Raw genomic sequence first — 26,148 nt, 5'->3', positions numbered from 1 at the left:
CACAACTCCGGGCTGCCATCTGGGGCAGAGTGCTTTGGGGTCAGTGCCCCCAGCCACCCCCAGGGGGTTCAGTGGCTGCCAGGCAGGTCATTCTTCGGACTCTGGGCAGAGGGGCGAGGGGAGCAGACGGGCATCTGGCTGAAGGACGGCGTAGTCTGAGGGGCTGTCAGAAACTCCGAGGGCAACTGGGGTGGAGAAATGGGGCTGCTGCCCTGGGGAGACGAAATGCTGGGCTTCATGGGGAGTTCAAGGGACAGTCACTATGCCCTGCTCAGAAACCCATCATCACTGCCTCCCCAGGGCCTGCCTTTCTCCTTGATGCTCTTGGGGATGGAACTGTCAGGGTGACCTTTTCGGGGGAGGAGGGTGGGAAGGGAGAAGAGTTGAGGGGTGAAGCTGTGACCAGCTAAAATCAGCTGAATAGGTGCCAGAGGGGCACCGACTCTGCAAAGCTTTCTATCCTACAAAGTTCCAGGCGGGTTTCTGCCCCCTCAGCCAATTATATACAGCTGCTGCAGTTGGTCCCCTTTGATTGCTCCCCTCCCCGACCCTGGGGCTCTCCAAGGAACCAGCTCTGGCAAATAAAATAATGAATCATAAATTTTATTTCAAAATGTAAACGTCACTAAACATGCATACACATTAAAACAATAAAATTTACAATTTAGTCATTTTTTTTCTTTTTGCATAGGACATCATTACAATATAGAATCTATGCCATACAAAATACATACAAAGTTTTATCCGAGCAAGCCAAGGCCAGATTGGGAACTGTACAACTGTAATACTTCACTGTAGTGATCCAGGAAGGATGAAACGTGGCCTTCGGAAGCATGGTGTGGTGCTGGTTAAAAAGAAAAAAAAAAAAAGTTCCTACAGAAAAGGAAAATGTGTGCTCCATGGAAATGGTCTTGGACCCTTGGATTCTGCCTTGGGATTTTGGCAAACGGTTCCAGAGAGGCTCCATCAATGGCTTTGGATGAGGAAGGGGTCATTTGTGCGGGTCTGGGGGTGACCGACTCATGCGCCTGACACACCCACACAAGGTACTCCCGGTTATGTGGGGACACAGCAAGCCCCCCCTCCCCACAATGCATAGCTCCTGCTGACGCCACAGAGCCCTCGGGTTCCTCGGCACCAGACACGCGATTCTCCAGGGGGAAACGAGAGTGAGCCCACCCGCCCCCACCCCACACTGGCACCCTAACCCGGGAATGGCCGCCACACCACTCCCCAAGTGGCATCTGAGCACCGATGGGAAGTGCTCCTTGTCACCCCACACACAGGGCAGGCTGGGGAGGGATCCTGCCAGTACACCCAGCCCTTGTGCTCCTGGTGGGGGCGGGGGTCGGTCAACCTCCGGCCAGACCTGTGGTTGTCTCGCCAGCATTCAGCTCACGTACTTGGGTTTCTACATGAGCGTGTACAGCATCCTGCCAACATGTCACTAGGAAAATGCCCCTGAGCCCTAGGAGAAAGCTGCTCATGTGGTCCACTTCCCTCCCATCCTGTTCATCTTTAAATAAAAGTAGTAAGGTTTTAAAGCTGCATGAGAAGGGGAGAGGCTGGGCAGAGCCAGCCAGCGGCCACAATGCAAGTCCAACATCGCTACAGGGGGTCGGAAGAAACCAAGTAGGGCCCCTCCACCCTCATGGATCCCGAGGCCACAGCTCCCACCAAACCCAATCTTCACACCAGTGAGGGGCAGGGGAGGGGGTGGGGGAAAGGCCTTGCCCTAAATGACATTCAGGCGTTTATCAGTAGTAAGCTGGATTGCACATCCAAATTCTGGTACAAAATTCTCTGGAATGTGTCTTGGACAAACCTTTGAAACTGAGCCTCAGAATCAGGAGTGTCAGTCACAGGAGCCGGCTCTTCCCGGGGCAAGCCTGCATTCAGCAAGTGGCCCACATCCTCGATTCTACCTTTGGAAAACATGGTCACCAGAATCACATATGGAATCTTTGGGTAGCAAAATATGCGGTGACCGACAAAGCATCTCTTACTGTTTTCGATGCAACCACTACATCAGACCCTTTAAACCTTCCAGCACTGTTTTTGACTGAGCGACTTTTTAAAAATGGGTTAAAAAAAAATCAGTGCTATCTGTCAGAAGTCAAAATAATCAGGTAGTCTTGTAAACAGCCCAAACCAGGAGTCAAATGACAAGGGGATGCTATTGCTCAGATCCCGCTTGCTTGTTAGGTGGCACTCCTGCCAGCTGAGACCACCGATCACGTCCCTGGGGAGTGCTGTGACCCTGTGCTGTCCACCTGAGCACCTGCTTCTGGCAAGAAAGGAGGCTGCGTCTTCTGAAGACTCTGGGCCGGGCAGCAGAGAGCTCGCCTGGAGACGCCAGCTCTGCCACACTTCACTCGGGACCACGGGAAGCCACCAGCCCTCTCTTCACGTCCCAACAGGTGGGCTGGGGGGCCACCTGTGGCCTGGCTGTCCTTACCTCCGAGCCCCTCCCCACTGGTCTGAGCTGTGACCCAGGGAACAGGAGATCCTGGGACCCCAGTGCCCCTGATGTTTGCACCTGGAGGCTGCACCGTGGCAAATCCTGCACCTGCCCGGTTGCACAGCCTCAGAATAAAGGGTGGGCGGTGTCCTGCACCTCCAGAGCCAGAAGTGGGGGAGTGGTGGGACGCAGGTAGGGCCCCTCCAGGACTACATTCCCATCAAGGGCATCGCTGCCTGTTCCTACATAGCACCCTGTAGAAGAGGACCCTGTGGCCCTTTGTGGAAATGGCTGTGTTCACCTGTTCCTTTCCGGATGGCTGTAGGATTCCATGGGCATGTGGGGAGCTGACAACTGGCTCCCTCACATGGCTGATGCAAAGAGGGGCTTTCTTATCTGGGACGTGATCTAAACACCAGACCCCTGATGGTTGAGTCCTGGGTCACTTTTAGGACTTTTTGGAGGACATCCTCCCTGTGTTCAGGCAACCTTCATTTTGAGATCTCTGCCCCCTTGGCCTGTGAGAACAAGTCTGCTACAAAATAAAGGTTTCAGTTTTCACTATTCTGTCTAGGAGTCCTATGGGCTCTTCAATCACACTGAAGCCAGCAAGCATGGCCATAAACCAGAAAAATGAAAGACCCTGAAATAGACCCAGGCTGGGAAGACATTCTACATCCTAGAAGAAAATGCAGGCTGTATCAGGAGGGTCCGCCCATTAACTACTTCCAGTGGGGGGCGCTGGGGAGTGGCTTTCCAAGGCCCATCACCCCCTTCCACGAGCACTCATTTCATGATGATGAGATGCCAGTGAGAGCCCATTTAAACCTTGCCTGAGGTTCATGGATCTTTCCCCCACCCTTCAAGTGAGATGAATTCTAGCCCCAGATGAGTCAGGATGGTCCAACTGGAGCCCCAGGCCAAGTGCCCAGGGATGCCAGGCGGGAATTCCCTCCAGGTGCCCTAAGTCAGCCAAGCGGTGCCCCATCTCCCCCGCCAGGCCCATAGCGGAAGGACCGCACCCTGCCATTAGACCAGAACCACTTTGGGAATGAAGACACACTCGTTTGCCAAAAATAGCCAATGCCTGCATATTTCTGTTTTAAGGCAATGTTACCCTTCCATCTATCTGATGGAACAGCCCTGGGTCATTTAGAGGAAAAATTAAATTAAGTGCTCTCTTTGGAAACAGCAAACACCCGCTTTCCCTCCCCCACCCCCCACCCGCCTCTTAAACAAACCAGCTCTTCTTTTATTCCAAGATGACTGGGTTTAGAGTCCTTACTCCCCTTCCTATGTGCAGACAGATGTGGGGTTAGAAACCCTCCTTCTGAGATGCCAGTGGGCAGATCACAAGGAGACTCCTGGCTCCTCAAGGGGATAGCGCTGCGTGGCCTCCCAGAGACACACAGCTCCCTCTCCCTGCCTTTCGGGGACCCGTGGACGGTGAGCACACCAAAGGACTTTGGAATAAAATTCCTGAACCTGGAATGTGAGTTCCTGAGACATGAAATGTATTCAGTGTGGCTTTCTATGCCTCACACAGAAACAACTTTGGGAGGAGACTCCAAGGGCCTTCTGGGCCTCACTTTGGAACTGGGCACGAAGACCTCTCACCCTCAGCACTCAGGGCGCTCTTTTGTCCAGGTCTCTATAGGATCTTCCACTCTCTCCCCCAGACCAAATGCAAGCAGGGCTGTCATGCAGCCCAAAGGGGGCACCGCAGCCAGGGCCGGCAGCTCTGCACCTGACCGGCCCCCCCCCCCCCCCCCGCCCCAGCCCCGCTTGGCTTCCACCCACAGCAAGAACGCTGCTGCCCAGCTTGGTACCTAACACTCAGAGGCCACCACCATGCCACTGGTCGAGCCCAGATGACTCACAACAGAATTCAAAAGGGGCACCCAAGTGTTGCAGAAAGCAGACTGTTACTCTTGTGCTCACCATGGGCAGAGGGTACCAGCCTAAAGCCATGGCCAAGGGCTGTGAGCACCAGCCATGCCTGGGTCTCTGGGGCTTCTCTGTGCTGCAGCCCACGCCGTGACAAGGTGGGGAGAGCAGGACGGCCACAACCAAGGCACTCTGGGCCCAGGAAGCCCATCTCTAGCCCTCTGAGGTCCCGAGGGTCATTCCTCCTCACCAAATTGAGCAGAGGTCTCTGCAAGATACCCTAGATCCACCCCAAACCCACACCCCCCACCCCAACACACACACATACGCACACACTGTCCTGGGGCTTGTATTTACACGCCCCGACTCTCAGGAGGAAGGGAAGGGAGGCGCCCGGGCAGCAGCACTGAGGTGTAACCTCCAAATGTCGGCCGGCAGAGCAGCAGCACGCTGGAGCCCAGCCCGACCCCCGTGCCAGTGCTCAAAGCCCGGCCCAGCCCAGGCGGGGGCTCCCGGAGATACCGCTTGGCTCTCTGCTCTTCCTCTCCCGGCAGGAAAACGCCAGCGACAGAGCCCCCAAGCCCTGATGCCCCCACGGGCAGGTGTGGGCTGGGTCCTCCCGGGCAGGAGGGGACAGATGGGAGGGAAAGGGAGAAAGAAGTCCAGGGGGTGCAAAGCTCATGGAGAAGCTGGAGGTTTGCTAATTCCGAGCTGGGAACACGGTGGGTCTGAGCAAAGTATTTCCCACAACTTTCTGTCTGGTGTTCCCCAGGGAGGAAACAGAATGCACATTCTCCGACAGCATTTCCCTTAACATCTGCTTTACCACTCCCGAAAAGTTCCAAGTCACAATGTTCCGGTCTCTTGCTACAGAACCGTCTCTGTGAAGCACCGAGCGCTGCCACGTGCACGGCCACACACACTGGGCCTCTGGCCAGGTGGCCCAACGACCTTCCCCACAGTTGCAAACAAAGGTGTCTTGAGAGCAGGGCCGTCCAGGAGAATGCGGGAACTCGAGGCACGGAAGACACTTTCAGACGTCTCTGAAGACGACCGGGATTCCCAGGCTTTGTTTTCCAGAGAACGTGACTGAGTGAGAGGTCTCCATGTGCCTTCTGCAGGACACAGACGACCAGGTGTCCCTCCACAGGGCACATACCTCAGGCAGGCCGAGGGCTGGGCAAGCGTGGCCTGGGCCCCATCACATCGGACTTCAGATGGTGCACTGGACTGACCAGCCGAGGCTTGCATCTCTCCTCTCAGTGCTCTGAGAGGCCCCGAAATAGGCTCCTGGAGGCAGGGGAGGGAGATGGGCAGGGCCCCCCCACAAGGCAGGCGTTTCTGTGGTCTCCCCAGGTGGAGTGCTTCTTTTGCCCGGTACAGCTTAAGGCATCCCTCTGAATCATCTATGTCCTGAGCCCGGCCGGGCTGCTGGGGCAGAAGCTGGCGGCTAGGAGGCCCCCTGCTTGGGAATCTGGCCTGGAAGCAAATGTCAGTGACCGCGTCCGCTCAGAAGTGACTGATCAACTGACCCACAGGCTGGACGCTGAACCCCACCTGCACTGCTCCGTCTCCTTTGTCCCCAGTGTGTTCCCGAACCTAACAGAAAACTCCAGAGTGCAAATCTATGTACAGAGTAAGGCGGCAGGAAGGGGGTGTCCTCACTGACCTCGTGGAACATGTCCATCCCTGAGAAAGGGGGGGGAGGGGTTCAACACCACTGAATCTCACCTTTGTGGGTATGTCTATTGTGCAATTTGTGGATGGCGTTTTTTGAAAATTTTTTGTTTTTTTACAAATTTACTTTTGACACCTGAGGTGAAGAAATTGTGTTGTTGTTACTGACTTCATAAAGTTCTCTCTTCTTTCTTATTACAAAAGGAAAAGACACGGCATCACGAGAGGAAGGGCGAGCATCTGCTCATGGCTGTAGTGGGGGCGGAGTGTCCTCGGCCAGCCCCGGGGCGGGGCACCCGCGGAGGGGTGGGGTGGGGCCCCGGGGAGGGGCAGGGCGGGGCACGGGGGGGGGGGGCGGCCGGGTAGCCGATGGGGGGGTGGGCGGAGCCCCGGGGAGGGGTGGGCGGGGCGCCGCAGAGGGGCAGCTGGGGCTGTGCTGCTGGGGGCGGGGCAGCGGCCTGGCTCAGGGCGAGCTGGCCGGGCTGATGGTGGGGCTGCTGGCGTCCGAACGGCTGTAGTCGCTGAGGGAGCCGGTCCGCGAGCCCCCGCTGCGCCGCTGCAGCATGCCCGGGTGGAAGTTGGCATGGCGGCGCGCGTGCTTCGTCAGGTGGTCGCTGCGCATGAAGCGCTTCTCGCAGATGGGGCAGCTGAACTTCTTCTCGCCCGTGTGTGTGCGGTAGTGCCGGGCCAGCTCATCCGAGCGCGCAAACTTCTTGTTGCAGTCCTGCCAGCTGCAGGCGAAGGGCCTCTCACCTGTGGGCGACAGGGCAGAGCGTCAGTCCCAGCTCCTGACTCTGCCCTCTACGACAGCCCCTTCCTTCCCCCCCACCCCTAGCTGTCTTCCCACCCTCTGTGACAAACCCATCAGGGCAAAGGTGTGTCTTGCCAGTGCCCTCCAGCTGGTATCCAAGAAAGGCAGCAGACCTCTCCCAGGATGAAAATGGCAGCATCTCAGGTAATGTGGCTGCAGGGCCCAAGGCCCCTGGGGAGCTCAGGCCCATCTTCAGAATCAAAGACTGGCTGGTAACCAGGAGTAAAGGGTCTAGGGGTAGGAAGGGCTTTCAGGCCTGCACAAGCCCAGCTGCCCCCACACTGGCCCTGGGGGAGCCATACTTCAGAGCCCCATACCTCTCAGGGCCAAGAGACAACTCCCAGATCCGAGTGCCCTACCACTATCCTGACCTCTGCTCAGTTTCCTCATCTATAACATGAGGAGCCCAGACCAGGTAATTTTCTTCTCTTGTTGCGCCTTCTCTTACAGAAGTTCCAACGGGGCCAATAGGTAACAGCCGGCAGAGCAGGAGAGTATAACAAGGCTTTTGCAGACCCAAGCCCAAAGACAGATAAGGGTGGCTACTCAGAACACTCCACGAGAGGGAGGTAACAAATATGTAGGCTGTGATCAGAACCACTCCCTTCCCTCGTATCCCTTGCTCAGAGCAAGGAACAGGTGAGCATTTACCCAGGCAAACTCTGAACCACAAGAAAAATGACATCAACTGCTCAGAGAGCCAGCAGAAGCTCCTGGCACCCCAGAATACAGCCCTTATGGCACCTGGGTGGACACACAGCCACCTTTCCAACCCTTTACTTTCCCCTCCCTCCCTTACTCTGGCTCTAAAGCCAACAGCATCCTTGAAGCTGGCCCACCTGTGCCTGGAGGAGGAAATCCACACCACCCACCCCAAGTGAGGCCATCAACCTTAAATATAAACAAACACCCAGGGATAGCCAGATGGCCAAGGAAAATCAGCAGCATGAAAGGGAAAAATCCAAGAGCAACAAAACAAAGCTTACTCCAGGGGAAAAAGAGTGAAGCCAGGAGACAGAAGAGAATGTCAACCTAAAAATTCTAAATAGTATTCTAAGAGCAATTTCAGACAAAATTCGTGCATAAAGCAAACATGATACCATCAAAAGGAAGTTCAGAGAACAAAAAATAGTGTTTAGAAACTGAGAGCATTGTTGCCCAAACAAAAATTCCACAGAAAAGCTGGAAATAAACTCAAGGAAATATCACAGAAAAACAGAACATCAAAAACCTCTAGAAACATGTGAATGTTGCTGCATTCTCTGTCTCCTAGTAATGCTAAAACTAAGAGCTATATGTGGTTGTATATGTTCTTATTGATTTTATGCGGGTTTTTTGGAGGGGGAAAGGGTGTGTGTTGGGGGCGAGGGATTCAAAATTAAGTAGGAGAGTAAACCATCATTTCCTAAACCTATGTAAAGTTTACAAATGATAGTTCAGAGTTACAGGGACTCAATCCTGGGGGGTGCAATATTTAACTAATTTCTGTTAAAGAAAAAAACAGGGAAAAAAGGGAGGAGAGCAAATTACCAAAGAAACAAGAAAACAGTATCTGTCAGGATCAAATAAGACTAACTACCACAAATGTGGGCAGGCTAGTGAGTAAAGGCTCCTACTATGAGAAATTCTGCAATGTCAGAACACTGAATAAAAAGAGACCACAAAATTTATTAGAAAGAGGTGAGAAACAAATGCCAAGTTATCTGTAAGGGAATAAGGCTGGGACACACACTAGACTTCTCATAAATCACACTGGATTCTAGATGACCAAGAGATCGGGTCTTCAAGTTTACCTCTCAAACTCCAGCAAAAATAAGAAAAACAAACAAACAAACAAAAAACCTGAGAAGCCAGAGAGATGAGCGAGAAATGAAGGGGTGTTCAGGAGAGTGAGGGAGAGACCTGGGGACCACTGAGGCAGGATTCATAGGGGGATAGTTCCAAGAAGAAAGTGAGTTCCATGCATCAGAGAGTATGATCAAGAGGCTGAATATACTTCAGGACACAGTAAAGGTACATATTATTCTTTATTTAAAACAAAAAAGAGAGGCAATTAGAAACTCCCGGGAAAACAGAAGACATGCAAGAAAACTGGGGTCTAAACTGGAAGCAAACTAAAATGCTACAAGACTATGAGCAATCAGGGAAGAGCTCTGAGCCAAACACTGGTCTAGAGGCTTTTTGTATGTTGTACTATTTATCTTTCACAACAACCCCATGAGGCAGCAGGAGGGAATGAAATCCCTGTACAGGCCCTGGCATATGGAAGTAATATTTTCGCAGTCATGGTCGTGTGACCCCTAGCACCAGTTAGTTGTCAGTGTGTAGAATCAATGTTATAGACAAAGTCCACACAAACTGACTCATGGTCCCAGTAGAAAATGTGGATTTATAAGAAAGGTAGGAACACACACATGAACAGTCAAAGGAAATGTCTAAATGAGGTTAAAGTTATAAGGATAATCAACAAAAAAATTAATAACATATCCATCAATTCAGGAGGAGGTGATGAGAAGGGTAGGAATGAGGTAAATCCTTAAATTTCATGGCAGGGAGATCATACCTACATCTAAATCTAAATCTGAAATATCAAAGAACAGTAAAAAAAAAAAAAATCACATAGTTTATTTATATCAGTAACCACCAAGACAACTAAAATCAGAGCAGTGTTGGTCTCTGGGGAGTGAGGCTGCACTGGGAACAGGATTTTTGTTGTTGCTGTTGTTGTAAGCTCTTCTGTGTTACATGTCTTTTTAGAACTGAATATATTGTTAATTGGTTCTGGGGGGGAATATCTTGTCAACAAAAAAGTCCAAGAAATGCTGCATGTTAAGTCCACTTTAGGAGCTTCACAATGCACAGGGGTCATTAAATGTTTGGAAAGGTCCAGCATTAAATACAATGTTTTCATTTCTGTGTCACTGGGTGCTGAGTTCAAGAGCTCGGTGTGCCAGGTGTGAGGTCTAGACCCGTCCTCACAGTCTATTGAGTGTGGCCTCAGATAAGCATCTCTATGGAGGGGTAAAGAGTGCCTTCCCTCAAAGAAGTCCAAGTCCTAACCCTTTGAACAAGGAATCCTCGAATCCGTTTCCTTATTTGGAAAAAGGGTCTTTGTAGATATAATTAAGGTAAAGATTTTGAAATGAGATCACAAGTGTCCTTAGAAAAACACAGAAGAGAAGGCCAGGTGATGATGGAAGAACAGACTGGAGTGATGCATCCACAAGCCAACGACCAGCAAGCATTTTAGGGCGGCCCCAGAAGCTAGGAGAGAAGCGTGAAATGGATTTCGCCCTCCCTGCTGCCAGCAGAGCCTTCAGAAGGTGGGAAGGGCAGTCAGCTGCCAACACCTTGATCTTAAATTCCGCCCTCTAAAACACTGAGAAAACGCATTCCTGTTGTTTCAAGCCACCCAGTTTACAGTAATCTGTTCTGTTAGGCTACTTAGTTTACGGTAATTGCCCAGGAAATGAATAAACTACCCCTTCCTCCCAGTGGGGTACACATGGTGATTCCTTGAGGTCACACACAACCAGATCGTGGCACCGTGCCTGGCACATGCCAAATGCTTACCTTTGAAATGTTAAGCTGTTAGTTTTGCTCTTATCCATTATTTTTGTCACCTGTGTCTTCTCAAATTTAGGCCTGTGGTGGGAGTAGGGGAGGACCAACCCAAATTCAGACTCCCCTTTGCTTTCTAAGAAGCCCTGGGCCCTCACTAGGGGGTTGTCCTTTTCAGGGTCCTTAATGCTTACAGCTCTGGGAGGCACGTGAGGCAGGCAGAATCAGAGATGGCCCCAGTGATGTCAGGGCCGCAGAGAACTGCAGCATCCAGCAGCATGGGATGCTGGTACCAGGCAGCCTGGTGTGGCCGTGGCAGAAGGTAGGGAAAGCCCAGCATCACCCCTAGGCCAGCACACGGCTTTTGGTCTGTCTAGGTGTCAGCAGCTTGGCACTTTTATTGAACACAGACCCCATGTCTGGCCCTGGGGACAGGGTCCTGATGCAGACAGGGTCCTCGCTATTCCATCCTTTATGCTTCTGTCAGCCCATTGAGGAGGGCTGATGGCAACAAAGTGGCCCACCAACAGATGAAGCAAACGCTTGGAAGTTATGACTCATGCTGGTAAGGAGCGGCACCAGGGTCTGGCTGGGCTGGGGACACTCAGGCAGCACCCAGGGGCCTAATGAGGAACAGCCAGGAGAATCGAGAACAGGTTGGGTTAAGGCAGCCTGGACAGGGGGACAGAGTCACCCACGACAGTGTTTCTCATACTTGTAGAGAGGGACCTAAAGAGAGTCTGTTCATATGGGCTATATCTATTGATATTTATCATTTTAGAAATTAAAACAAAAAAATTCAAACTCAAGCACACATTCCAGTAGCTGACAGAGGGATGATGTCATCACTCATCATTTAGCTTTTGGAATATTCCATTGTATTCTTCTGAGAGAATAAAGGATAAATGATGTTATTATTTTGAAAATAGTTTTGGCCTCATGGCCTCCTAGAATGGTCTCAGGTATCTACAGGTGTCCCTAGGCCTCCCTCTGAAAACTGCTCTGCTTGGGATTGGCCCCAAGGTAGTGCGACCAGACTGGAGTGGCGACCCAGCAGGTCCGGGCCCTACAGGGTGTCGGCCCTTGGGACTAAGTGAACCCTAGCTTCCCTCCTGCTGGGCTCAAATTCTGCATCTGCTTCCTCTTGGGCACATGACGGGGAGACAGCAAGAGAACCACAGGGCCATCACAAGGAGAGTGCGCAGTCTAGCTCAAAGTGACATGGGCCCTCTTGGGACAGGAAACCTAACCGAGGATTCCAGAACGCTGAAGGGAGCTCAGCCCTCCTGCAGCACCCTGCCTGAAGCCTAAGCCTGGCATGGCCCACTGAAGCCCCGCTGCCCTCACTTTCCCAAGGGAGGGCTACAGGGGGCCAGGATTGGGGCTGTGGGACTGAACGGTGAGAGGGCCTTGGGAGGGGGAGGCAGAGTGAAAGGAAGGGGGTAGAGGTCCGGTTTTGTGGGGTACAGGGTGCACAGGGAGGGAGGGAAGCTGAGGGAAGGCTGGGGCCACTGTGGGGGGCTGGGGAAGGGGCCAGACCATACTCAGGGTGGAGGGAGGGGCCTCAGGGTGCAGGCTGCAAGGCCAGGGGATAACTGGTCTGTACTGAGCGGGTGCTACTGGTGTGTAGTAAGGGGGGGCAGCTGGGCAGCAGGGGCGCCAGGGCCAAGGGCTTGTGGGGCACAGGGCGGGGGTTACATAAATGTTCCCTGGCGCTGCAGTGAGGCTGTGAGAGCGATTGCCTCATCTTATCAGGGAACACTGCGTCCCACATGCTCCTCTTGCCCAAGCCACAGGCCTGGCCTGGGACAGCTTGTTCCTCCCAGAAGCTGCGAGAGGCCAGACTGGGAGCACAGGGGCTTTCCTCCTGTGAGCCCCCGACTAGGCACCGAGCCCTGGGCCCTCCCCCCTGCCCCCCCGGCTGGGCAGCCTGCAGGTGCAGCTTAGGGAGTGTGCACCACCCAGCTCCTGCCCGGGGCTCAGGCTCCAGCCACAGGGAGACTCCCTCTGGCTCTGACCCCTGTCCAAAGGGCATGCTCCCAATTAACTCAATTGTTCCAACCAGTCTGGGCCAGACTGCCAGCTCCTACAGGTAAGTGGGTCCCTCCTGGCTCCAAGAATGCCTGCGCGAGGCAGCTCTTTTCTATCTGTGGGCCTCTTGGGGGCAGTCCTGGGGGTCCTTCGGCACTGACTCCTAGTGCCTCTCATGGAGCCGGGGCCAGCATCATGTCTGTGGACTAAAGCCTTTTCTGCCTGTGGCCAGTAAGTGCCCTCGACTATTGGCCCCCTTGACCTCCTGCTGGCTTGTCTCAGCTCAGGCCAGCTCTACCAGCCAGGGCTCTGGGAAGCTGAGCTGAGCTCCTCTTTGAGGAAGAAAGAAGGGAGGGGGTACATCTCTGAACAGAGGGCCCCAGAGAGAAGGGCAGATGGACCTATTGACATAACGGCAGCACCTCAGGTCCCGTGAGCAGACCTCAGCGAGCAGAAGGAATGCACGTGGGTGTGCGTCTGGGCAGTGACGATGAGGGGCAGGGCTGGTCAGAGTCAGAGGCAGGCACAGGGAGAGGCTGCCCCCCCGCAGACACGCAGCTTCTCCAGGGCCCCCAGGCCCAGCACCCAGGTCCTGGCTAGTCACAGCCAGCGAGTGGGCTGTCACCTTTCAACAGCTGGCTCTGAACTGGGGCCACTGGCATGGAGCCACTTCCAGCTCCCCACCTCGACACTGCCGTGTTTTCCCCTCCGGGGAATCCCTCCTGCTCACCCTCCCACCCTGGGGCAGCTTGGCAGTCGGCCAATCGGCCAATCGCTGGAGCCAACCAAGGGCCAGCCTCCAAGGAAACCCGGGCTCACGGGCAGCCTTGGGGACAGCAGAAAGGCCTGTCCCCTGTGGTGGAAAGCAGACTGTCCTCTCCTTAAGGAGGCCACTGGCTACTCGACTGATCACTGACAATGCCCATGGTTTATAGACCCACGTGGAGCTGACATGAGGATGCCCTGTCTCGCAGGACACCCCCATTGGAAGCCCCTCCCCACTACGGTGCAAGGGAGGGAGGTGAGGCCCAGCAGGAGGGAGAGCTGCCACTCAACGGGGACCCCTCTTGCCCTGGGACTCTGCCCAGAGCCAGAGAGGTGCTTCCTGCATGGGAGCAGCCCCTGCAGTGGTCAGCCCCCGCCACACCCCTGCACCCCTCCTCACTTGCTGACAGCTCCAAGAGCTGTCATCTTGCCTGTTTCTTCTCACAGTTACTGGGAGACTTAAGTGGGAGCACATACATGCTCATATGAGTGACACTGTTATCACCAGTTGCGGGGGGGTTGCTCCTGGGCTCCTCAGCCCCTTGTGGGGGGCTCTCATGAGCAAGCCACCGGCAAACGACCATGGTGGGAACCACTGATTGCACATGCAAGCCCCACACCCGTGAGGATTCATCTTTGCTGGAACTGCCCCCGCCCCAGGGCGCTCTGGTCTCCTGCTGCTGTAATAGCTGCACAAGTGTTGCCGATCACTCGCTGCCTGACACTGTGGCACGAGCCAGGCCTGGCAGGACTGCGGAGGGACGGGAGACTGCTGCACACAGCCTGGGGGGCACAGTGGGAACAAAACCTGCCTTTCTACAACAGATGCAAGTATATTTTTAAAGTACGTGTTTTTGGTGTTGCTTTGTTTTGTTTTGGAATGGGATAACTTGATCCTAAAATTCCTACAGAAAAACAAACAAACAGAAACTGTGAGGAAAACTGAGAAAGATTGATGTAGGGATACCAGACCACCAGGTATCCAACATCTGCCACAGAAGCAGGTAACTGGCCCGTGGAGAGGAGCAGAAATGCCAGAACTAGACCCCAAAAGAGCGGGGAAACAAGTATGGCATAAATCAGCATCTCAGATGGGTGGAGGGGAGAGGATCCAGGATATGTGCAAGGACAGCTAAGCTGCATCTGGAAAGAAAGGAAGGACCATGCTAGGGTAGAAGTTCTCTCTACGAACGGAGTCCAGTAGCCATACATGAAAAGATGGATAAATCTGACTACAAAAGCATAAAATACTTCTCGAAGCACAAAGCTACCAGAAACAAAGGCAGCAGATAAATGACAATCCAAGGAAAAAAAATATATTTGCAGCTCGTATCACAAAAGGCCTGCTCTCTGATACAGAAAGAAAATACAGAAAAGGAAAAAGCAACACCCAGTAGAAATACGGGCAAAGGCTGTAAGATAGTAGAGAAAAAGAACACGAAGGACTCCCCAACATCTGAAAAGATGCTCAGCCTCACCCATCAGGAAGCAAATGCAAACTGACCCCCACTGAGGTCCTACTTTGCACCAGGACGCTTGCTCTCCCAGCTTGCCAGGGGAAGCACAAACTGCCCCAACCTCTCCTGGGGGCCACCTGGTGAGGCTGATCACAATTACAGACGTGTGCTACCTTTGACCCCACAAAACAACTCCTGGGAACTTATTCTATGGACATACCTGCACCCCTACAAAAGGGGATAGGTACCCGATTATTCAAGGCAGCAAAAGCCACAGAACAACTCATGCCCTTCCACTGGGGCCCATTAAATCAATTCTGGAACAGCTGCAGCACGGAAGACTGTGAGAAAGAAGTGGACTGGGCTCCTTGTGAACTGACGGGGGAGACCTCTAAAGCAGTACTACTGATACTGAGGGAGGAGAGCAAGGTTCAGAGCAGAAGGCATGAAACAGGGTAAGCGGTGAGTGTACATGTGTGCGCTCCCCTGTGCATGCAGCAGGGTCCTCTGGGAGGACACCTAAGACAGTCACAACAGAGGTCACCTGGGGACAGAGAGCTGGGACGGTAGGCGGGGATTGGGAATTTCCTTGAAAACTGCTTGCATCTCTTGGAGTTCAAAATACTCAAACGTATTTACCTATTCAAATGATGAAAAATAAGAATCCATAGCAAACTAGGAAATGCTAGCCACAAAGAAGGCAAATTTTAAAACAGGAGTCAAAGAACAACATTCTCTGCCTTCCTGGCCAGGCCGACTCACACCACACGTGGCCCTCCATATCCCTCAGCACATTCCGCAGACACAGACGATCCTGAGAGCACCCCTTAAAATAGATTCTCCTCAGAACGGGGGAGGGGGCAGGGGAGCTCCTTGGCATAGGAGAAATTCAAAAATAGCAATGAGGTCCAATCTACCTTTCTGGAAGGTGTTCCTGGGTGTCCCAGGACTTCTGGGGCTCAAGTCCCTGGGTCACACCACAAATTGCTGGCGTTGGAGGGCGCTCCCTGATACCTGGTTGGACAAACCCGGCCTGACTTAAAGGGCAAGGGAGAAGGAAATGAGCAGCAGCAGACCCAGATTTGTGACTGCATGTGCCCGAGGCCCCTTCAGGCTCCTAAATACCATGCACCTGTCATCAGCGTCACCAGGTCCAGCCTCACAGGACTGGACAGTCAAGAACCAGCCTCGGTAGATGGGCGAGGCACTTCCAGGAGAGTCCGTCCACCTATCAGGACACAGGCCCCAAGTTCAAGGCAGGAAAACTGGTCCCCTGGTCCCCTCTGCCAGGGACTGGGAAGAAGGTGGGGACTAGAGAACCCGTGCAGGCTTCTGGGAAAGGTTTTTCTCTTGTACCAAGAGAGAGGAAAAGGAAGGAAGGGAGGGAGGGAGGGAGGGAGCACAGAGGGCTAGGCGTGTGGGGGTGGGGGAAATAGCCACAGATCAGAAAAGCCTCTGGCAGGCTGTGCTGGGCTGTGACGTCTGGGGTGACACCAAGTCACTGGCGGCCACACAAGGAAGTCCGCAGGGACTCACAGAGAAGCCAAGATGCTCTTAGACACAGACGAGCAAACCTTGAACCAACGTGAGGCTGCCCACACCACCCCCTCCCCAAAGAAACAAAACTTTTCAAGGTCAGCCACGGCCCCTAGGAGAGGGCAGGGAGCAGAGCAAACAGGTTCCCTTGCTGACGCCATCTGCCAGCGCGCAAGACCAGCTGCCCTGCTCTGCACCCCAAGGGCTCTCTAGGCAACCAAGGGAGGGGCCCTGCTCTGTAGAGCCTTTGGCAACCATTCTGTCCCACTTCCTCTTCCTGTGTGTCCCCTCCCCCAGCCTTCATTTCCTCACTCCCAACCTCTCCCCTGTGCCTCCTGGGTGGGCCTCGCCAGCAGGGACCCGGCCTGACCACAGCTGCCCCCGTAGCAGGGACAATCCACAGCGCAGACATCTGCAAGCACAGAGCTTTACCAGGACACAATTTTTACTTCTGACATCCGCAAGCTCATGTGGCTCTGCCCTGAGGGAAAGAAGGGTGTCGAGACAGAACCTATCTCAGAGACGGGGACTAAAGGTGGGAGGTCAAAAGGGCCTCACCAAGGCCACACACCTGGCACGGCTTGCCCTCCAAGTCTGTATTTCCCTTAGAAGGAGGAATTCTCCCAGCTCTCCCCACTGTGGAGCAGGAACTGCTGTGGCAAGCTGCCCAAGCTGACCTCGGCCGTTAGTGTCCTGAAAGAGGAAGAGCGACCGTCAAGGTCAAGGGGCCCATCTCACAGATGAAGGCACAGAGGCCCAGCACACACACCAAGTTGCCACCCTCGGCATCCTAGGGCCTCCAGCTTCCCAGGGAAGAGAGCTCCCCAGCAGGACGCCCAGCCCCGGGGTGAGCAGAACTGGGCCCCTCCGCCTGCTGGGGGCCTTGGCAGGCAGCCACCGGTCCTTGTGCAGCATGTGGCCACACCTAACGTGGGGACGAGCTGGGCAGCTTTTTTCCAAGAGGCCCTGCCCGCCTGTCCGGGAAGGACTGAGCACCCCGAAGCAGTGCACTCAAGATAACGGAGCTCAGAAGTGGCTCCTGGGGAGCACGTGCTCGTCCTCCAGACCCAGCACCTATACCTGACCTGTTCCAGGTACTAAAGCAGTCGTCCACTTCCCTCACGGGGAGAAAAAAACAGTCACAAGGTTTTAAACAGAATACAGCAGAACAATGTATTTGTCAAAGTTGGTTTCATAAAGCAAATAAATCAGGATAAAAACGAGTAAGTCATTTTTCTATAGTCCTAAAATGCTTTGGTTTTTGAGGTAGCTGATGCAAAAAAAAAAAAAAAAAAAAAGGCAGTCACTGACCTACCTTTTCTAGAACAGCTGAAGAGTGGTAAGAAACTGCTTCAGACACTCCCAGAGCGCTCCTGGGGCCTCTCCTTCAGTAGCCCAGGTCACCAGACCTACCACAGCCTCAGCCACTGGGAGCAATTTACATCCCGTGTGTTCTAGGAAAACTACCTTTTTTTTGTTTCTGTTTTTAAAGATTTTTAAAAATTTATTTATCTGAGAGAGAGAGAGAGAAAGTGAGAGGGTATGAGAGGGGAGAAGGTCGGAGGGAGAATTAGACTCCCCACAGAGTTGGGAGCCCGATGTGGGACTCCATCCCAGGACTCCAGAATCATGACCAGAGCTGAAGGCAGTCAATTAACCAAATGAGCCACCCAGCGCCCTCTAGGAAAACTATCTTGTTCACAAAACCAACTGCAGAGAACAGGATGCTAGTACTGTAAGCCAGAGGCTTTGCTCCTCAGTAAATCTGAGTTCTGTCCCCAGAGAGGAGGTGGCCCCACCACTGCCCTCGGCAGCCAGCCCTCTCCCCACCTGAAGAAACCCACGTAGAAGGAAGAGCATTCCCAGGGCCCTTTGAGGCTCAGCACACAAAGGCCAGTCCCTTCCCTGTCACAGGGCCTGCCCACTGCTCCTCATTCACATCCTGCCTCGCGCTCAACCCTGTTCTTGTGCCTAGCGTGGAACAGGTCACTACCGGGGCTGACCCTGAGGACAGCAGCCAGCAAGAAAAGCAGATGCCCCTCTGCACTGCACCCCTCACCATCCCTCAGAGTGACCCCTTCCTTCTTCCGGTGACAGCTCTGTAGGGGACTCTGACCCAAGGCTACCTGCATCAGCCTGATGACAAGGGAGGGCCAGCAAAAGCTGGGACAAGCTGCTCAGGGCAGGTGTCACTCCCAATGTCACTGGAACCAGGCTTCATGTGTTGGGTAAGCAGACAAAGGAAAGGGCAGCATAGGGGCTGACTGGCTGTCCCCCTCTAAAGTCTTGGAAACCACAGACAGGGGCCCACTTGTAAGTAGTTGTATTTGCGCAGACCAACCAAGAAAACAGCACCGAGCAGGTGAGCACCACTGTCCCAACGCGTGCAGGAAATGCACACGCTACAGAGCTGTAAGGGCAGGAAGGAGACAAAGCCATTCTCTTGGAAAGATGGGATTCACGCGTGATTGTCCTTTCTGCATTTCTGGACTCTTCAGCTGAGCTGCTTTTTGCAAAGTGCAGTGTGTTATCTCATGAAACTGGATGCATGCGTATTTATCTGCATGTGTGTACTTACGTGTATGTGTTCTAAACCTCTGTTACAAAATGATAATAGCTCACCCAAAGTCCCGCTCACTAACTGGGTCTGCTTCCATAGAACTCAGCACCTCTGGCCTCTGGTGAGGGAGTGGCACTAACTGACATGCACGGGTGCAATGTGCCTGGAAAGGTCAAAAGACCACATGCCAGAAATTTCACCAAGGTGTTTCCCCCCCTTTTGCTAAGGGTTACAAAACACATTTAAAAATTTCCGTTCCCAAGGTCCCATTTAAAATAGCAGTAATAAAATACTAATGATTTCTGCCAGCAGGGAGCCAGAAACCACGCTGAACAAGGGCCCTAGAGGTCCCCCACCCCCTTCACACAAACACACACATGCACGCACACACATTCTGCTGAAGGGACATGGAGAGAGAGGTGTGTCAGCTCCCACCCCCAAACACGTCCAGATTCCGCACTGGAACGGTCCATCAGGTGGCCAAATGTGGTGAGTGAACCCACGGGAGGTACCCCAAAGCACACACATGTCCAGCTCTTTCCCACCTATTCTGAGGGTCACATCGCTCACTTGTCTCCAAAGGGAATCCAGGAGCACTTCCCCTGGGCTGAACAGTGTGACTCACAGCAGGCTCCCCGACCCCCCTTCCCTCTGCAATCTCAGAGGGAGCACTCCCTGGTTGGGAAGCCAGAATGCTGTCCCCAACCCTGTTCTTGCATCTGTGATCTATGGCACCCACGGCACGGACAGCAGCTGACAACCTAGGGATGACGTTTCAATTGTTCTTTTCAGAGGTTTCCTCAAACAGCGAGGACAAGGACATGAGTTTGGAATCTGTGATTGAAGATTCAGGTTTATTCATTTGATAAAAATGTTCTTCATTTGAGGCTGATCGAAAATAAAGGAAACTCATATTCAGAATTTATAAAGAACTCTTAAATCTCAACAAGAAGCAAACATGTGATTTTAAAAATGAGCAAAAGAGGGATGCCTGGGTGGCTCAGTTTGTTAGGCGGCTGCCTTCGGCTCAGGTCATGATCCCAGGGTGCTGGGATTCAATCCCACATCGGGCTCCTTTCTCAATGGGGAGCCTGCTTCTCCCTCTGCCTCTGCCTGCCATTCTGCCTGCCTGTGCTCTCTCTCTGACAAATAAATAAATTAAAAATTTTTTAAAAATGAGCAAAAGATCTGAACTCAACCGAACGAGATATATGGATGGCAAACAACTCTGTGAGAAGTGCTCAGTATCATCACTAAGGAAATGCAAAGTAAAACAATGAGGCGGCACCATCCATTTAGGAGAATGGGACTACATTCCAGAACACCAACAATACTAAAAGCTGTTGGAGCAACTGGAACTCTTGTTCATTGCTGGTGACAATGTGTCACAGTCATGTGATAAGACAGTGTGGCACTTTCTTATAAAGTTAAATACAGACTCACCATACAGCGCAGCAACCCCAGCCTTTGTATCTACCAAGTGAACTCAAGAGCCATCTACAAATGTTTATAGCGGATTTATTCATAATCAGCGAAAATTAGCAGTAAGTATTGATTCACAAACAGAAAAAATGGTTGAGTATTGAATGCATTTTGCAAAGTCAGAGAAGCTAGATCCAGAAGTCTATGTATCCTATGACTCCGTTCATATGACATCTGCCAAAGGCAAAACTGTAAGGACAGAAAACACATCAGGGGTTGTCAGAGTTGGGGAATCAGGAAGTGGCTGACCTCAAAGGGGAATTTTTAGGGCAATGGAACTGTTCTGCCTGGTACTGGGATGGTGGATACAAGACTCTTCATTGGTCAAAACCCACAGCACTGCACATCGAAGTGTGTCCTTCAACGTATACAAATTCTGAACACGTAAAGGGGGCTGGGGGATCCCAGGATGAAATGCAGACTGTGACCACAGCTTCTGACCATATTACAAATGTATGGTGTGGCCTCTGGGAAGGGGGCGGGGGTGGAAAGCAGCTGACTTAAGTATCTTGGGAAAATGGTGTTTTGACCGGAAACTGAAAGACTGCAGACACAAGTAACAGTACTTAAACACTGCTCCAGCTTCTCACAAGATAAACAATTATGAAACCATTTCACATGTGTGCTGGGATTGAACAAACAGGCAACCGCACGGTGAATGGTGGGAGCTGGTGTCTCACTGTTGGAGAGAGAGGTTACAGATGAGCAGAAGGAGGAGCGATGAGTCCTTCCTGAAGGGTTGTCCCAGTGTCTGAGATAGCTGTGTGAATGCATGCTTAGCTCAATGTGCACACAGAGGGCCAGATAGAGAAATTATCAAGGGTATGTACATGTAAATGGGCTGGGACACAGACATGTTTCCTGGGTCCGTCCACTGGGATGGGCTAGAAGCAGTGACACCCCCAAAACAGGGAGTACACTTAGTACCCAGATCTTGGTTTCTAAATACCATTTTCCAGCAAAAGGAATCAGGGTTCCTTAGAGAAATAGGTGATTCTAGGACTAGAACAGGAAAACCAGAAGATGAACTTGACTTATCTTATTAATGCCAGAAAGTAAGGAAGTGCACAAAAAACCAGAAGGATGGGAATGGGTTAAAGGGACAGCAGAGCCAACCTGACAGAGTTCCTGACCAACGCTGGAACAATGAGCAACAAAATAGTATCAGCGGCAATCACGGCAATCACGTGGTAACGTTCTCCCACTGATACGGCCTGATGAGAAGGGTACTTCACCTCTGGCATTTTTTCCCCAAAAGCCATAAACCAGTGTCATTGCAAGAAAACCATCAGGCAAATGCAAACTGAGGGACGATCTACAAAATATCTGGCCACTGTTCCTCAAAACTATCAAGGTCATGGAAAATAAGGGAAGTCTAAGAAACTGTCACAATACACAAGGAGCCTGAGAAGGCATGACAACTACAGTTTCGGTAATAAATTACAGAAAACCCATTTCACTCACATTCTGTGATAACTGCAGCTGTGACCATGTAGCTCATTTCTAAGTAGTAAGTCAGTACTTCCTAGCCAGGACAAATGGCTGCTACAGCCTCACTTGCTGGGGGAAAAAGTAAATGATGGAGAAAACACATGATTTCTGAGGTTCCTCAAACACTTTGGGAGCACTGGCTCATGCAGTGGTCACCTTTGCCAGCGGGGCCCTTCTCTGATCAGTGCTTGCCACCTTGAGGACAAATGCATAGGAGTCACCCAGCGACCATGACAGTGACAACCCAGTACCAGCTGGGCCAGCGTCTTCTTTGCCTAGACAGAGCGACTGAAGTTTACAGCCACAACGCACCCAGTAAAGATGGTTCCTTTCCGACTCCCTTGCAGCTAGGATTGGCTTTGTGAACTGACTGTGGCCAGTGAGTTCTGGATAATTCACTGGATAAGCCTCATCATGATAAAGAGGACCACGTGCCTGCTGCCCTTCCTCCCGCCTGGAGAATGTGCCAAGGTTGTAGGACCAGCAGCTGTCATGCCGTCATGGGTGGAAAGATACAATGAGACGTGGTCCCTTGGAGGCATTCTAGAGCTGCTACACCAGCCCTGGAAATCCACTTTGGGACCTGTAACTGGAAGAAAGGAACCCAAACCTACCAACCTTAGGTTTAGACCTTCTTCTTTTCCCGGGCAACTGTGTTCTTGTGAGTTGCCAACAGTTGCTTCAAGATTATTGCTCACTGGTAGCTTGGGGGCCGGACAGTTTGGCCAGTAGATTGGAGCCTATGTGGGAAGGGACTCTCCTGCTGCTGAGGGAGGTCCTCGTCTTGCCCTCTCATCCCTCCCTACACTTCCCTGCACTGGCCCACATGCCAAACAGGAACTCTGGATAAACACAGTAGATCACCACCTTCGCATCCCCAGATCCCTCTAAAATGAAAGGAAAGGGATTTTTCAAGGACTAAGTGAAAGGGAAAGGAGAAAACAACAGTAATTTGGAAGCTGGAAATTAGAGGGACGGCGGAGAGAGAGAAGGAGCACGCTACCCTGCAGGACGTGACCTCCCGAAGGCTCAGGAGCTGGTAGCGAGGGTACAGCCGGGCAGAAAGAGGGGGCACCCGACACATCACAGCCGCCCGCCTCTTCCCCACCTGCTGAACAAGTTACTGCTGGTGGGTCACGGCAGGTGGAGGCTCCAGAGACTCCAGACACGGCTCACAGCAGGCAGGGCAGCCTCCCGAATGGGGGCTTCAGGAATAGCTCACCTGCTCCCTGCCGCCACTCCCAGCCCTCTCCCCACCTGGCCCTGGATTACCCCCCAGGCAGCGGCAGAAAGACACCGGGCCCCTCCGTGCACCAGTCCTGGCCTTTGAGCAATATCCCCAGAAACCAAGGACTATGAGTCAAAGAAGTGCCTCTGAGCAGGACTGCCGGGCGAGCGATCTAAACCAGCAAGCAGAAAAACGCGGCCCAGAGGAGGCAGAGTCCACGCGACCCCGGGAGAAGAAAACTTCCAGAGCGGTGAGTCACCACCGAGGTAAGACATGGCACCATGCGGCAAGGACAGGATGCTCCTTACCAAAAGGCAATCCAGTGCAAACCTGAGTCTGAAAGTCAAGACACAGCAGGGGAACATGGCAGAGGTTAAAATCTCCATTTTAGGGCTGGATGAGAAAATGTAGAAAGTTTCAGAGAAAACAGAGCAAAATGACAAGTGAGTAGATGACAGAGGGAAGAGGTAAGAAAATGGAGAGCTCAGCCAACTGTTTCAGCTCCTGACAAAAGGAGCCCCGAGAGCCCTGAGGACACAGAAGGTGGACCATCATCCAGAACACGTGCAAGAACGGGTCCCAGCAGCCCAGGGCGCTTGTGGCCACACCGAAGGGACTGCAGCAGGAAACAGAGCCTCAGGCCCAGCACTTCTGCCACAATCAGATGAGCGGGAAGACACTTCCAGACACAAAAGTCTCTAAGCCATGGCCTCCCACGCCTACACCAGAAGGCAGAGGCGGGGGCTTCAGGACATGGGGCCTCAAGACAGGGAGGGGATCTCCGGACAACCAGGGATGGCCAGTCCAGGAAGCTGCCAGAGGTCTGGAGAGGGACCTCCAACCCAGAGAGAGCCCCATGGCCAGAGGCTGTGGGGACAAGTCAAGGACAAAAGCACTGAGAAAACCAAGCAAAAAATGGAGCAACTATTAATTCTATGGAAAAGAAATGTGTGACACTAGGGTCACCACCAACTAGCATTCAGGTAATCCTGGTCATCTGTAAACACTGAATGCAAAATACCCTGCTAACCCAGTGGGGCGGCGGGGACAGGGGCAGTGACAGGGAGCTCACGTCTCATCTGTCACTGCGGGAAGTCAACGGATGATGCTCAGAGCAGAAACACAGAGCAGAGCCCCCAGGAGCATGCAGTGGAGAGCTAGGATAGTAAATCCCAAAAGAGGCCGCTGAAGGAGCCCACGGCAGCTGCCTCCGGCACAGGGATGGGAGGAGAGGGGCACAGTCTGGTACTCGTTTATCACGATGTGCAGCAAGATTTGGTCCTTGTGTTACATGTGTTACCTGGTGCATTACTCTAATACATTTTTATTTTTATTTTATTTTTTAAGGATTGTATTTATTTATTTGAGAGAGAGAGACACAGAGAGTGCTCCAGCCGGGGAGAGGGAGCCACTGAGCAGGGAGCCCGACGCAAAGCTCGATCCCAGAACCCTGGGATCATGACCTGAGCCAAAGGCAGACGCTTTACCAACTGAGCCACCCAGGTGCCCCTCCAGGACATTTTTAAAAGTGATTTACAAAATGGAACAGAAATAACATTCATGGTAGCCAGGCCCTTCCATGCAGAACCGCTGTGCCATCCCAATCACCACTTTAGAAGCCTTGTGAGGCCGCGGGCTGTGGCTGTTACCCTGCTTTGCTCCTCCCTGGATGCTCGCCCCGAAGGAAAGCCCTTCCTGGGGAGCCGGGCCTCCTCCCTTGCCTACTTGTCCTACCCCAGTAGCACTTCTGGTTGTCTTTGTTGCCGCTGCTTCCGAATCTCGATAAAAACCTGTTCCAGAACAGTTCAGCACCAGCTTCTTCTGCCTCCAACGAAGCACTGCCCTGAGAGGGTGTGGCCCGCACCACTTCCCAGTATAACGAGTACTCTGGGGTGACTTCAGGCTGTGGCTTTCTTTACTCCATATTTAATTAGTGTTATTCTAGCATTAGACACACTGGACTTTCATTTAAAAATGTGTGGCACTGAAATATTAATGAATAAAATGATACGGTGTCTGGGATTTCCTTGAAAACAATGGGGGGGCTGGAGGGGACACTGGGGATGTGGGCATTCGTTACATGGTCCTCTTATGGTCTCTCTGTCTGACGTTCTCCCTACGGCAGGGACATGGGGTGTAACCACAGGCCCAGCCTGGGGGCCCCTCTGCTCACAGGATTTCAACCCTCCTTTGGCTCTCCCAAGGCTGGCTCACTATACCCCAGGCTGCTCTCTGCCCGCCCTCCCGTGGGCAGGCGGACACCCTGCAGGCCTGGCCAGTGCCCTGGACTTGCCATTGCCATTTGTCCACACAGGCCCAGTGCTCGCTCCCACAGGTGGGAGAGCAGAGGGCACCAGGCAGGACTGGGTCTGGCCAGGACCCTCTAGCCTGACGCTGTCTCCGGGGCCTCACTGTGGCCAAGCGCCATGTCTGAGCCCAGACTGTGCATGTCCACTTGGTGCTGGAGTCTGGGAGCTCTGGGGAGTTCCTGACTCCCAGGGGTCTGTGCGCTAGGCAGGGGGGCAGGGGTGTTGTTTTCCAAGAAGCAGCCTGGTTTCTGTTTGAAAGGAGAAAGGGATTCAGAGCAGAGTCCTCTTTTGCATGTTCGCACCTTGTGGGTGCTGGGCCCCTGGCAAGAAGGGGCTGGGGGAGGGGGGCGTCCTGCCTGCTGAAGGCCCCCAGACACCTCCCCCTGCCCCTCCCCCATCCGCCTGGGGTAGGGGGAGGCCGGCTGCAGGGAGCTGCCCCAGAGCACCCTGCCAGATCACTGTGGGAACTCTGGCCGCAAAGGCCACAGCCCCCCTTCCCGGCAGCTATTCTCGGTCTGTGTCTCCCTTTGGGGGGGAGGATAAGGGTGGAAATGATCAGAAGCTAAAATTAGCAAACGGCAAACAATTGAGGCCAGGAATCTGAGGTCAGCTGAGGATAACGGTTTGTTTTTTGCGGCCCTGAGGTGGTTTGAGCAATAAAGGGAATTGAAAATGAAAACAAATCTGGAAGTAGCCCAACCCCTGCAGGGACCAAGGCAGACACTGGGTCAGGCAGGGGTAGGCCAAGGCAGATAGCAGGGACTTCGCTCAGCCCAAGCCCCCTACAGGGCTCCCCTCCTCCCACGGGACTTCCTGCTGTTTTCCTCTGAGCCGGCCTTCCACAGCCAGGAGGACACCTACAGCTGTGAGTTACAGAAGGCTCAAAGGGTTC

The 26,148-nt window shown here is 52.9% G+C and overlaps 1 protein-coding gene across 1 annotated transcript in view; it reads right to left on the bottom strand.

Annotated features, from left to right (window-relative positions):
• Window positions 1-587: 587 nt before the first annotated feature.
• KLF13 (KLF transcription factor 13) overlaps window positions 588-26,148 on the bottom strand; it is a 50,068-nt gene continuing 24,507 nt past the window's right edge. Inside the window, exon 2 of the mRNA XM_080807415.1 lies at window positions 588-6,778. Coding sequence (XP_080663541.1) covers window positions 6,489-6,778 — 290 coding nt within the window. The 3' untranslated portion in view covers window positions 588-6,488. The remainder of the gene's footprint in view (window positions 6,779-26,148) is intronic.

Source organism: Martes martes (assembly GCF_963455335.1).
Source record: "Martes martes genome assembly, chromosome: 7".
Classification (NCBI taxonomy): domain Eukaryota; kingdom Metazoa; phylum Chordata; class Mammalia; order Carnivora; family Mustelidae; genus Martes; species Martes martes.
This window is presented reverse-complemented; position numbering and strand designations above follow the sequence as displayed.